General features: G+C 36.9%; 1 protein-coding gene across 5 annotated transcripts in view; it reads left to right on the forward strand.

Annotated features, from left to right (window-relative positions):
* Positions 1–15,270, forward strand: part of LOC101895102 (GATA zinc finger domain-containing protein 8) — a 216,679-nt gene that overhangs the window by 35,457 nt on the left and 165,952 nt on the right. For 3 of the 5 annotated variants that reach the window (XM_059129879.1, XM_059129880.1, XM_059129881.1), the window contains exon 2: positions 11,578–11,775. The exons of 1 other annotated variant lie outside the window; for it this stretch is intronic. In XM_059129879.1, coding sequence (XP_058985862.1) covers positions 11,578–11,775 — 198 coding nt within the window. 5 annotated transcript variants of the gene reach the window in all.

Consider the following 15,270-nt stretch of genomic DNA (forward strand, 5'->3'; position numbering starts at 1 on the left):
ATTCAGAACACTGAAATTCGTACTCAAATTTGTGTTATTTCAAGAATGATAGGCTACATAGGTCAACGATACTTCTTGATTTTCGGTATTATTAAAGTTTTGAATAAATTAGGTAATTTAGATTATCTTCAACGTCTGAAGTTTTTTCATAATCAGCATTCTTATGTACTTAACATAAGGTTACTTAATCCTAGATTTTGTTAACCTAATATATCCTTAAAAATATCAATCCTTAAAACTACAGCTGATTTATGTAACCTACTTAGAGGTTATTAGGGTAGTTCACATTCACTAACTTATTGTCACGAATAACATTGCATTCCCTAAAAAAATTAAAAGGCCTTCTATTCATAAAACACATTAAAACGAACTTCCCGAAATCAATTTGGGTATTTTGTTTTAAATTACTTCTTCCAGCTTCAAACATTTTTAGAATCTCCTTTCCCATTTTCCAACTCAGACTCCACGGTATTGGACTGCAATGGCATTCGATTGCATGAATCATTAGCCGGTTTACGAAATAACTTTAGCGGGTGTTGCACACATTCACTATTGTTTGCAATGATGGATTATTTTCTCCAACTCTTCGTTCATTACCCCCTTTTCCACTCCTCTCTCGCTCTCTTCCTCTCTCTTTCATCATATACAAATTCAACAGCAGTGTTTAATTGTTATTTCCGTTTAATGAGTTGTATTTACAGTTGGATTATTGTTGAATGGAAAAATAACTTCAATATTGTTTTTTTTTATGATTTCTTGTATTGTTGTTGGTTTTATATATGTTTTTTTTTTTTTGTTATTTTTTATCATTCAATTCTTTTGTGTGCTCATTTTAATGGTGAACGAGCGATGATAAGTGTGGTGGGTAACTGCAGTTATTGTTGTTGCTCTTTTGGTGGGGCAGTCCGTGTGAGTGTGTGCTGTTCGTTGTTGCTGTTGCAGAGGGTAAATGTGTCGATATTTGGTTTCGCTTCAACAAATCCATCATTTGGGTATAGTATTGTTGTTTTTTTTCTTTTTTTTTGTGGAATGGTTTGTTGCCTGGGTTCCGACGATTGACTGTCATAACAAAACAACCACAACTGCACCAACTAAGAAAACATAACACGTTACATTGGGGCTCAAAACTGAAAAGGCAACAGTATTACAAAAAAGTAAGCCAGTAAAGTCTTAATTGTTCTTAACGCTGAAGCTGAATGACGCCAGTTGCACAGCCTCTTTAAGCGAATAAATTGTAATAATATGATTACCTTTTTATAAAAAGCTGTAAGTTCGGCCGGGCTGAACTTTGAATACCCTCCACCATTTGGAACGAATTTGGCAATTCCCAAAAACAATAAAATCCGTTAAAATCTTAGAAATACGGAATGTAGCCGTTATATTAGGGTCAATACGACGACATGGAAAGCAATTTTTGGGTAATTTTTTTCATAAGCCATTACAATATTCAAATGCGAAACTTAGAAAAAAATCGGTGAATAATGTATCTACAGTCGATTATCAGGGGGTATACGAAGGCGTGGACCTGCACAAACAATTTTCTGTATTCATTGCGAACTTCAAATACCAAATTTGACACAATTCCGGTGAATAAAATCGCTAAATTCATCAAAATACCCAATATCGGAAGGTGCCGTTGCATGAGGGCTATACGAAAGCGTGAACCTGCACTGACAATTTTCTGTCATAGGCTGTAGCATCCATTACTAACTTCAAATACCAAATTTCAGTGAATAATGTCGCTAAAATCATCAAAGTACCGAATATCGGGAGGTACCGTTATATGGGGGCTATACCAAAACGTGGACTCACATGGTCCATTTTCAATACCAAAAGTCCTGCAGACATAACATACATTTGAGCAAAATGTTATCAATCCACTTTAATTCGTTCGGAAGCTAGAGTTATTTCCACAGACGGACGGACATATCGACATTGAATTTTATGCTGATCAAGAATATATGTACTTTGTGGGGTCTAAAATGTGTACTTCGAGGTGTTACAAACGGAATGACAAACTTAATATACTTATGGTGAAGGGTATAAAAAAGGAAGCCAGTAAAGCCTCTGTTGTTTTTAGTGCTAAGGCTGAACCAGTTGCACTGTTTCTCAATTTTGAATAACCAAAATCTGATATATATTTTCTAAAATATTTCAAAAGCAATGATCATGGGCAAGACCTGTGTCATCCAAGGCATTAACTTAACCCAGGAAACATGGGAACCCATCTTACACCTTATAACTGACATGAGAATTTTTCAGTATTTCATGGACACGGTTCATTCAAGAAGCAATACGGTTATTTTAACCAGTGTACATCTTCCTTTTTTGTCGTTTACTAGATTGGCTTTAACATGTGCAGGTCAAAATCAAATCCAATAAATTTAACTTCGGTGATAAACCTAAATCTTAGCCTATCTCGTTCAAATCTTAGCCTATATCTTTTTTAATTTTATTGAATGAAAGCAAAAAATGTCGGAAATAACATCAAATTTTAGAATAAATTTTGATTTGTTCGAATTGGTAACCTTTGCCACGAATTATGGCCTCCAAACGGCCAAAGAAACATTCACACGCTGCCCAAATGTTGCTCTGCGGTATTTTGGTCCATTCCTGGCGAAGCGCTTGCTTGAGGTGATCACTTTGGTATTTTTTTATGGCCAACCTCGCTTTCCTAAATACTCCAGACACAAAAGTCCAACTGAGTCCTGTTGGAATGTCCAAGATCTGCGGCCAAAATGTTTGCAGGCGCAATGCTTTAATACACCCTCCAGAATATTTTCGCGATAATATTCGGAATTTATTCCAGTGCCACGATGAAATAATCTATATAAATTTACGAAAGAGTTCAATCTAGTTCCAACCATTTAATAAACTGATCTAGTTCCTTCCAGAAAAAAGAACTAGAGTAGTAAAAGTTCCCTAAAGTGAATAGACATAACTCGTGTTAAGAAAATTAAATACTAACGACTTTTAATATAGGCTTAGTTAAAGAAGAATTAAATTATTTATTTTTTTGTGGACAAGGTATTTCCCACACTTCGTAAAGAAAGGTTACTTCAAAAAATTTCTCCTTATCAGCTAAGTTCATTTTCAAATTTTGCCCTTTCTTTCCGAAATTCTCTGATTTTTTTTTAATTTCCCCTCATAATTACATCCGTTTATTTTTCGTGATTTGTAGCCAACCAATTATTTGGCATGGCCTATGGAAAGGGCATTGTGCGGCGAGGTCAATAATCCCTCTTCCGTTCAAAGTGCGAGCACATATCAAGTGAATAGAGAATATTACTTCTTTAACCACAATTATCATTGGCAATAACCCTGAAATATCTGTCGATGATGTTGATGAGGGAAGTAGCGCGATGGTGGTTGTTGTGGCACACCACACAAGCTGTTGCCCTATTCAAAACAGGGCAAACAATGAATGCATTGCCTGGCTGACTGCCTGCTGTGATTGGGGGAAGGAAGTATGGACAAATTAAATGGTCTTTCATTCATTCATTAATTAAGTAAACCACCGAAAAAATGACAGACGAGCGGTGGGGTGGCCAACGGACATACACGTGAAGTTATGCAAATCCGTTATACACTTGTGCCATACATATTGAATATTTTCAATGTTTTGTGGCTGCAGAGAATATGATGGTGTCCCTGTGTGTGTGCGTGTTTGGATGCAAATTGAGTGTGGCAACATAAAAGGCCTGCTTTCCAAAAAACACAACCAAAAACCCTCTCTTTTTCTCCATCAAAAGAACGGCACATGCACTCACTCTCATTATTTAGTAACAAACACTTGACTCACACCCAGAGAGACAAAAAAACAACAAAATAAATAAACAGCAACAATAAAAAGTAATGAAAACAAACCAAAATGCATAAAACACTAATACCCACACACACATACACATATCGTTTCAAAGCAGCTCCCAGATGTTGGGCTCACAGTCAGTGTGTCCCCTCTCTCACCAAGTGCATTTCAAAGGTTTTTCTTCCAAGTGAGTTCGTTTTTTTTTTTTGGTCTCTGCATTTGTGGGTGCGGGAAATAGGGTAGACGGCGGCACTTGCCGTACGAAGCAAGGCCTGCTGCACCACTGTCTGTGGCGACGGCGTCGGAACGAACGGAAGTTCGTAATATTACAACAATATTCATAGCAGAAGTAATATTTTGAGCAAATAAACAAAAATCAGAGAGTCGACGCCGGGCAGAGAGGATATTTTACTATTTGCAGACAGTGTTGTGGTTTTTGTCGTCTAATGAAATATTGTGATTTAAGATCGTTAGACACCTTGAACGTCTTATATTTAAGCAAGACCTTAGAAAAAGTCTTCTCTACATAGAAGAGCTCTTTAATAGTTGGTTTAAGGGAAATTAAAAAATATAAAATTGCGTTAGCCAGTTCATAATAAGAATTTGCAAAGGTCCCGCTGAAATCAGGTTAGGAGGATTTAACTCGGCATCAGTCTTCTTCCAGCACATAGCAAGGTACTGGAGAGAATAATTATACAACTGACTTCAGAGGAGGTTGTTTGGTTCAAGGAATAAGTATCAGTGTTGGTTAAAATCGTGAAGAGGTTGTCTGGATTCGAAAGGTTGCTTTGACTGTGTCAATCAAAATGTATTGAACGTCTTCCAGAATTTCGATGCGAAGAGATTTAACTTGACAAGTCTATTTCTCCAATAGGGCGTCTTCCTCTGATGGTGACTAGAATAGAGTGTCCATTGAGTTCTCCGCAAGGTCATATGTGGGAATTTATATATTTCTTCAATGGGGCGCCAACCTTGCTTTCCAAAATACTCCAGACACAAAAGTCCAACTGATTGGTATCCGGAGATTTTATTGCCCATTGTGCGTTGAAAATGAAGCTATGAACCTCAACCTCATCATGCAATGTTTATGGTCGGCGGATAAAATATTTGCGTGCCCAAGTCTTTAATACACCCTCCAAAATATTTTCGCGATAATATTCGGAATTTCGGATGCCACTGTCGACTAATACGAGCGGAGAGCGACCATCGAGTTCTGGCGGCCAACAGAAGGTGCACATTTTCAGCTGACCTCTTTGGCAAGTAAACACGATCATTTTGTTTGTTTACAAACTGCTGAACAGCGAATGTTTTCTCATCGGAGAAAACCAAATTCGGCAGTTCACCACTTTCGGCCAAGCGAAGCAACTCTTTAGCTCTTTAGAGTCTGTTGCGGTGTAAGTTCTTTCAGCCAAATATAATGAAATCTCACCATGACGCTTGAATTCCATCACGAATAACTTTTTTTTCTCACCAAAATGCCTTTGTACGCTTGTAAACAATATAATGAGCTGTCACTGGAATAATTTTAACAGCTGTCGAACGAGTGGCTTATAAATGACAGCAGTCTGGAATTGATTCGCATTTTTTCATCTCACCCTGTATACATATACTTTACCGAATGACAAAGTTATTATACCCTCCTTTTCATGTTGGAGGGTATATATCCTTCTTAATTCGTCTCTCAAATGTCCACAAAACTTAATAAATTATTTGTGATGACCTTGGCTGAACCTACGCCAGCTTCAAAGGGAGAAAACACGTTGTCACAAAAGATCATTAGATACTTTAAAATAACAGAGCTGGGATGCCTTTAAATCTTGAATTGAAGTTTTATTTTAATAGATTTCCCATAACCCATAGAAATCCATAATCTCTCCTCGCATTAATGTATCCGAAATGCAAAATATAACCAAATACAACAATTTTCCATGGCTCTTAGTTTTGTTTAATATTCCAAATGAGGAAAAAAAAAAAATCCAAACCAATATTACACATCATAAAAACGAATGTTTTCTTATGACTCCTCACACTGCTCCTGCCCCAACTAAAAAATGCATAATGCCAGCCATTGAACCACCCAAAATGGTTGATATGAAAAAAGGCAACACATAATGGATTTTCTTTTGCATTGTGTCCTTATCTCTTCACATATAACATATAATGTGTTTATTGTTGTTGTGCCATACTTATGGCCAATGTTAAGCGTTCGAAAACGGGGTGAGATAGTGGGGAAAAAAATCAAAATATCTATCGTAAAAAATTATAACAACAGCCCCACATTCAACAGCATCCAATAGCTACGACAATGCAGCAGTGCACTGACTGATATCACATAAATGACCTCGTTTTAACGCTTCTGTGGCTGTTGCACTTCAACTGCCATGCAACAGATTTTGTGTGTATGCGTGTATGTGTTGCATTGCAATTGTGTGTACGTGCGGATTTGTGGCATGGCTCGTCATAAAGAAAAAACCAATCTCAAATGACGAACGGATGGTATTTCATAGTTTTTTGTCTCTTCCCTTCTTTCACTCTTTCCCATATCCTGGGCCTTTTGTAATTTCCTGTTGCAGTTTTGCCATAGGTTTTTTGTTTTGTTCATTTGGCGAAGGCGAAGGAAGAAAAGGGCATGGAACAAATGGCCTGGATTTTGTACATTTAAAGTTTTTGACACCTCCTATGTGTGATGGCAGGTGCAAAAAAGGGGAGATTAAATTTTGGATTAAAATGCAAATACAACATTTAATTCTTTTAGGTTACGGAGTGAAATAGGATATTGAGAAAATTGAAATATAAAGTTTTAAATTGAGTTTTTGTATTGGTTTCTAAATACGCTTCCAATTTCTAACAAGTAAAAAGCTGTTAGTTCCGCCGGGGCGAACTTTGAATACCCTCCACCATTTGGAACGGAAATATCAAAAAAATAAAATCCGTTAACAATACTGTTAAAATCTTAAAAATACCGAATGTAGCCATTATATTAAGGTCTATACGACGACGTGGACCTGCATAGCCAATTTTTGTCATAAGCCATTACAATACCAAACTTGAAAAAATCTTGAAAATACCGAATATAGGGAGGTGCCGTTATATGGGGGCTATACGAAGGCGTGGACCTGCACAGACAAATTTCCTTGTTAGGCTGTAGTATCCATTACGAACTTTAAATATTAAATTTGAAAGAATTCCGGTGGATAATGTCGCCAAAATCATCTAAATACTGAATATCGGGGGGTACCGTTATATGGGGGCTATACGAAGACGTGGACCTACACAGACAATTTTCTGTCAAGGGCTGTAGTATCTATTTCGAATTTCAAATACCAAATTTGAAACAATTCCGGTAAATAATGTCGCTAAAATCATCAAACTACTGAATATCGGAAGGTACCGTTATATGGGGGCTATACGAAGACGTGGACCTGCACAGACAAATTTCTGTCATAAGCTGTAATATCTATTACGAACTTCAAATACCAAATTTGAAACAATTCCGGTGAATAATGTAGCTAAAATCATCAAAATACCGAATATGCGGAGGTACCGGTTATATGGGGGCTATACGAAGACACGGACCTACACAGACAATTTTCTGTCAAGGGCTGTAGTATCCATTACAAACTTCAAATACCATATTTGAAACAATTCCTGTGAATAATGTCGCAAATGTCATTAAAATACCGAATATTGGAAGGTACCGTTATGTAGGGGCCTTACCAAGACGTGAACCTGCACAGACATGTTTCTGTCATAGGCTGTAGTATACATTACGAACACCAAATACCAAATTTGAAACAATTCCGGTGAATAATGTCGCTAAAATCATCGAAATACCGAAAATAGAGAGGTACCGTTATGGGGAGCTATACGAAGACGTGGACATACATGGCCCATACTAAAAGTCCTGCAGACATAATATACATTTGAGTAAAATTTTTTGCTGATCAAGGCTATATATATTTTGCGGGGTCTAAAATATATATTTCGAGGTGTTACAAACGAAATGACAAACTTAATATATCCTCCATACTATGGTGGAGGGTATAAAAACTTGCAATGTGCCAGTATAACTGGAATCATTTCAAATAAAATCCACTTTAGCATTTTTTTTCAACCTTGAAAATAAAAATAAATATTTAGAATAAACACCCATTTTGCAAGGAACAGAATTTGCTGAGAATGAGTAATTCGCATATATTAGCTGACCTCACCTTAAATGCCTTAAAGTGGAAATAATTCATTCACTGTTGTCATCAGCCCCAATCTATCCCTCATACAATTTTCTTTTAGGAATTTGATTCATAAGTGTTCAAACATTCTTATCTGCCGTCTGATTAGAATCATTTAAATATTCTATTGAAGATTTCACGTGCTAATATAAAGTTCGTTTGAACTACTTCGCCTGGCTATGGGGTTCTTATCAATGTTAATTTTTTTCCGACTTGGCGCCGTACAGTGTTGCGAATTGGTATTTGGAACTAACTTTCCCAATATTTTGTAAAAGTTCCTTGAAGGTGCTCGCATTTCTTTCAGAATATATTTCTTGCAAAAGTATTTTAAATCATATCCTTCATTTGCTGAGAATCGATGGAGTTTCCGGTGCCGTACTAGTTCACGTTGCTAGCTGCTCTTCTTTGAAAAATGAGAGTAGGAGCAGAGTCACTCAAACTGGAGCAAGATTTTGCTCTCAGAGTGTAGACGAGGAAAACATGTTCCCCCCTTTTTGGACATCGAAAAAATTACTTTGCTTGATTTTGTTTCTGCTGGCAGGAGCGCTCTCGCTCGAATTCGACTGAGTTTCAACTTAGAATTTTATGCTGTATGGGGTCTATAACGAATATTTATGGATGTTATAAAAGAAATGATAAAGCTAATATACCCTCCTTTTTCAAGGTAAATGGGCTTTCCCGCTTCCCCAGTTTTGACGGACATCGTCATCTAATCAGTTTGCAAATTTTAGCTACTTTCAAATTTATTTATGGAACATATTTAGATGTTACCGACATTTTTATTATTATTTTTTGAAGTCGACGCAGGAGTCGGATAAAATATGCTAGAATTGAAATCTAATTTCTTACTTTCAAAAAAAAAAAACTAATTTTATGCCCTCAGCCATATAGCTAGATATAGTATATAATATAGCTAGATAGAAATAACGGTTTTAGACCCTTGGTCTCTTTGGACCCAATCTGTTTCAGAACTCTTGGAGTCGATCTAGCGATGTTCGTCCGTCCGTCCAGCAAGCTGGTTCGCACGATAACTCTCGAAGGGAGTATCCGATTTGATCTAAACTTGTTACATCGTAATATTATTGTCAACCTTAGAATGAGTTCGGAGATGGGCAATATTGGTCCACTCCCACTGGTACCTCCCAGAAAAAATGTCAAAATTTTCAAGAAAATAATCTCACAGAAAGAGAAAGAATAATCCGATTTTGCTCCAACTTTGCAAAACCTAATTTTTCCATCAGTGCTACGTTAGGTGCAAAAATGGATAATATCGGTCCACTCCATCAAGTACCTCCCCCACAAAGGGTCAACATTTTGAATAATTATAACTCTTATAAAATGTGTTGTAAGTGTCCGATTATCTTCAAATTACGCACATCACAATATTTTTATTAACCCAAAGTCTGGTGTGAAGATGGAATGTATCGGTCCACTCCTTGTAGTACCTCCCCTACAAAGGCTCAAATTTTTGAATCTTTATGAGACTCAAAAAACATGAAATTAACACCCTATTCCGTTCAGACTTGATACATCTCAATATATTTATCAACACAAGATCTCTTATAAAGATGACAGAAATCGGACCATTCCTTCTGGTACATCCCCCCCACAAAGGGTCAAAGTTTCAAGTAACCAAAACGAACATAAAATCTGAAATAAGTCTCCGGCTTTCTAAATATTTCATAAAACCCATTATTTATACTAATACCAAATCTGCTGTGATGATGGGATATATCGGTCTACTACTTCTGATACCTCCCCCAAAAAGGATCAACATTTTGGACAACTTTGAAGCTCATAAGACTTGAAATTAATATCCGATTCCATTCATACTTGGAACATCTCAATATTTCTATCAACACAAGATCTGTTATAAATATGGTAGAGATTGGACCATTTATTCCGGTACCTCCCCCATAAAGGTTAAAAATTTTGAATAACCAAAACGATCATAAAGTCCTAAATATGCATCATGCCCTCTTCAAATTTCACAAATGCCATTATTTTTAGATCTGCTGTGAAGATGGCACCTCTCAGAGGGCAAAAATTTCAATTATCCATGAAAAAAAAAAATAAGAAGCGAAATTAAACACCGGTTCCATTCTACACAAGATCTTTTATAAAGATGGTAGAGATCGGACCATTTCTTCTGGTGCCTCGCCTAAATAGAGTTCAAGATTTTGAAAAAACAAGACGCTCAAAGAAAGCGAAATAAGTATCCAACTCTCTTCAAACTTCACAACTACCAACATTTTTGCAAACTCAAAATCTGTTGTGGTGATGGTAGATCTGCCAACCCGTTCTAGTACTTCAACCACAAAGGGTCAAAACTTCCATTACTTATATCTGTCATAATTGCGAAACAAGAATTTATGATTTCATATGAAATTGAATATTGATCTGCAAACCCGTTCTAGTACTTCAACCACAAAGAGTCAAAACTTCCATTACTTATATCTGTCATAATTGCGAAACAAGAATTTATGATTTCATATGAAATTGAATATAAATGTTCGATTTCCTTTAAACTTTGCACGATATTTTTATATGCATTAGATGAAGTGGAATATTTCGGATCGCCATGCCTGGTACCTCACGCATATTTCCAAAATTTGAAAAATTTGAAAGAAATAGACGTCCATTGTCCAAATATGACACCTTGTAATATTTATATCAGTCGTAGGTCACATACGAATTGGACAACTGCTTCGGAACCTCCCCGATAAAGGGTTAAAAGTTAGAATAATCATAACTCAACGCTGGGGGTATATATCTGTTTGCAAAACCGACTGATTTTATTCAACTTTTTTCGATTTAAGCTCATTGCAAATATGAGACTCAGGGTGAGAACCGTATATTTAGGTCCACTCTTTCTGGATATACATTTACCACATTTATTTACTACATTTAACATTCCAAAAAATTATTCAAATACTTATTTTTATTAAATATTTAACATCTCCCCATCGCTGCACTGTATGGCCCCCTAATTAAACGTAATATTCCAAAAATAATTCAATTACTTAATAGCAATAAACTATCTGTCAAGTGTAATAAATTTTGAAAGCCGTACAATAACAACAATACCAACAACAAAACGTAAAGGCACTCGTACAACGAACTGCTTGACAAATTCCCAAACCTAAATGAAAACGGTATTTGGGTTAATGACATCATTAAAATGCCCTGAAATGGAATGCCATACAATTGAAATTAGCAGTTATTAGCGATAAGAACTGGAGGCGGCGACTACCCACCTTTATCAAGAATTTGAGTTTTTTTTCCAAATACATTTTAAGTTTCAAAAAAATAATTTAGAAAATTAAAAAAATATAACTATCCCACTTAAAATAATTGGCATTTTTTATGAAATTGTTTCCCATTTTAATAAAAATTTATTTTTATTATTTTTTCTTCTTATTTTTCTATCTATCCCCAAAAAAACAACAACAACAAACAACTAAACATCCAACCCAACAACCAACACCATACCACTGCTACTACCTCTCATCGTTTGCCTTGGCCCAACAAAAAAACCAGCAAAAAGATGTACCCTGGCATCAGGTATGGACACATATGAAACGTCTATCCCACGCCTCCAAAGTCAATTCGACGACAACGTTGTGTGCCCAGAAAACCGATCTCTCGACAACGGGCAAATCCATAATATTTCCCGATAGAACAGCCTCCCTTAAAGACACGTTGTGTGCGCAGCAGGTGTTTTCAAGGCCAGATATGGTAGGCACAACAACAGCAACTACAACCACTACTAGTAGCCTAGTTTTCTTTTCTATTTTCATTATCCTATTTTGTTGGTCTTGTGGAAAATTGCTTTTCATTTAAATTGGAATGGTTTTTATTATTGGTTATCATTGTAGATTAGAATGCTTCTTCTTCTTCTTGCTTATATTGCTTCCTTAAATTTTTTGGAATATCGAATTGGATTTTTTTTGCTATTTTGAAAATGGTTATGGTAATGAGTTTATTTTGGTTTTGGTTTGTTTTTCATTATTATTCTGTTTCGTTTTTTTTTTAATTTTTTCCCAGGTTAAGTGAATGATTTTAAATTGGAATGGCCTGAAATGTTCCATTGCTTTTAAAGATTTGTTGAATTCCAAAATTTATGTTTTAAAACAATGATTTATGTTTGGCATGGTATTGAGTTGTTGAAATTTTAGAAATTAAATCAGATAATACATTTAAAAATCAAAAAGGGCATATCACAATCTCCTGTGAAAGGAAAAATGAAGAACTTGTAAAATTTTAACAACGGAGGAGGTCTGGCGATCTTCGACAGAAAAGGAACTTGTGGTCCTCTACAGAACAAGATTTTGTGGTCTTCTAAAAAAGAAGCGCTTATGAAGAAGAATTGTGACCTTCCAAAAAAGGTCTAAAAATAAGGCCTTGTAGACGACCTATAAACGTGGACGAGTGTTCTATAAACGTGGACGACCTTGTGGTCTCCTACAGTAGAAGACCTTGTGGTCTTCTATAGAATACGATGTCCTTGTTATCTTCTATAGACCTTGTGGTCTTCTATAGTAAAAACGACTTTGTGATCGTGTTCTACAGAAGAAGACGACCTTGGCGGTCTTCTATAGATGAAGACGACTTTGGTGGTCTTCTATAGGAGAAGACGACCATGGTGGTCTCCTATAGAAGAAGACGACCATTGTGGTCTCCTATAGAAGAAGGCGACCATGGTGGTCTTCTATAGAAGAAGACGACCATGGTGGTCTTCTATAGAAGAAGACGACCATTGTGGTCTCCTATAGAAGAAGGCGACCATGGTGGTCTTCTATAGAAGAAGAAGACCTTGGTTGTTTTCTATAGTGGTCTTCTATAGAAAAAGACAACCTGGTGGTCTTTTATAGAAGAAGACGACATTGGCGGTCTTCTATAGAAGAAGGCGACCTTGGTGGTCTTCTATAGAAGAAGACGAGCTTGGTGGTCTTCTATAGTGGTCTCCTATAGAAGAAAACGACCATGGTGGTCTTCTATAGAAGAAGACGACCATGGTGGTCTTCTATAGAAGAAGACGACCATGGTGGTCTTCTATAGAAGAAGACGACCATGGTGGTCTTCTATAGAAGAAGACGACCATGGTGGTCTTCTATAGAAGAAGACGACCATGGTGGTCTTCTATAGAAGAAGACGACCATGGTGGTCTTCTATAGAAGAAGACGACCATGGTGGTCTTCTATAGAAGAAGACGATCTTGGTGGTCTACTATAGAAGAAGACGACCTTGGTGGTCTTCTACAGAAGAAGACGACCTTGATGGTCTTCTATAGAAGAACACGACCTTGGTGGTCTTCTATAGAAGAAGACGACCTTGATGGTCTTCTATAGAAGAAGACGACCTTGGTGGTCTTCTATAGAAGAAGACGACCTTGATGGTCTTCTATAGAAGAAGACGACCTTGGTGGTCTTCTATAGAAGAAGACGACCTTGATGGTCTTCTATAGAAGAAGACGACCTTGGTGGTCTTCTATAGAAGAAGACAACATTGGTGGTCTTCTATAGAACAAGATAACCTTGGTCTTCTTTTATAGAAAAATACGATCTGGTGGTCTTCTACAGAGGAAGACAACCTTCTATGGAAGAAGACTTTATGGTCTTCTATAGGACAAGACTTTATGATTTTCTTTGGAGAAAGACCTGGTAGTCCTCTATGGAAATAGATCTGGTGGTCTTCAAAAGAGAAAGAACTGGATTTTTTCTATAGAAGAAGACGACCGTATGGTCTTCTATAGAAAAAAGACCTTGTAGTCTTCTATAGTAGATGAAGACCCTATAGAGAGGACCTTGTAGTCTTCTAAAGAAGATGAGGACCCTATAGAAGAGGATCTGGTAGTCTTCTATAGAAGAAGACTTTGAGGTATTCTGTAGTTGAAGACCTGGAAGACCTTTGCACAGAAAAACTTCCTTAGAGAGGCGAACCCTTTGTCTTTCGAGAGAAAACCACTAAGTCTTCTACAGGAAGACTATTCAGATTCTTGGAGAATTTGGTCTTCTATGAGAAGAAACCTTTTTGTTCCAGTAAAATACCCTTTAGTATTCTGGTGAAAGACTGCTTGGTGTTCTAGGGGAATATCCTTTGGTTTTTCAGAAGAGGACGCTTAGTCTTCTATAAGACGACCTTCTGGTCTCTAATGAGAAGACCTTTTGGTATTCTTTGAGATGACCCTTTACAACTATGAGAAGACCTTTTGGTCTTCCACTTTTATTCGAAAATCTATTTTTTCTGCTAAGGGAAGACCCTTTGGTGGTCATCTATAGCTAGACCGTTTGGTCTTCTATAGATAATTTGGTGTTCTAGTGGAATGCCCTTTGGTCTTTTATGAGAGGACCTTTGGCCTTCTACCTGAAGACCATTTGACCCTATAAGAAGGCCCTTCGGGGTCATAAAAGAATACCCTTCTTCTATGAGAATACCCTTTCGTCTTCCATGAAAAGACCCTTTTGTCTTCCACGAGAGAAACTTTAGTCTTCTAAGAGAAGACCCTTTGGTCTTCTAAGAGAAGACTTTTTGGCCTTCTATGAGAGTACCCTTTTGTCTTCTAGAAAAAGGCCCTTGGGTCTTCTATTAGAAGGCTCTTTTGGTATTTTGTGAGAAGTCCTATTTGGTATTTTATGAGTAGACCCACTAGTCTACGGAGAAAAGATACTTTGATTTTCGGTGAGAAGACCAAAGGATGTCAAATCCTTCATTAATTCGAAGATCCTTTGGCCTTTGGTAGACCCATTGGTCTTTTATAAGAAGACCCTTTGAGTTCATGAAAAACAGTATATTTTGGTATTCTGTGAGAAGACCTTTAGATCTTCTGTGGGAAGAACCTACGGTCTTCTAGAGAAAATGCTTCGGTCCTTTGGAAGAAGAGTCTTTGATCTTCTATGAGAAGACCTTTTGGTCGTCAACGTAGGAAAGGTCTTCGGACTCGTAGGAAACAACGCTTTGATCCTCTAAGAAAAGACCCTTTGGTCTTCTAAGAAAAGACCCCTTAGACTTCTAAGAAAAGACCTGTCAGTCTTCTGGGAGAAGACCACTTGTGTTTTAAGAGAACAGATTTTGGTCTTTTGGTAGATGAACATTTGGTCTTCAAGGGGAATAACTCTTGGTCTTCTTAGAAAAAAGACCCTTCGTCTAATAAAGACTCTTCGGACTCGTAGGAAAGGACACTTTGGACTTCAAGGAATAGAACAGTAGTTGAAGATCTTTTGGCCTTCTAGT

Source organism: Musca domestica, unplaced genomic scaffold (genome assembly GCF_030504385.1).
Source record: "Musca domestica strain aabys unplaced genomic scaffold, Musca_domestica.polishedcontigs.V.1.1 7, whole genome shotgun sequence".
Classification (NCBI taxonomy): domain Eukaryota; kingdom Metazoa; phylum Arthropoda; class Insecta; order Diptera; family Muscidae; genus Musca; species Musca domestica.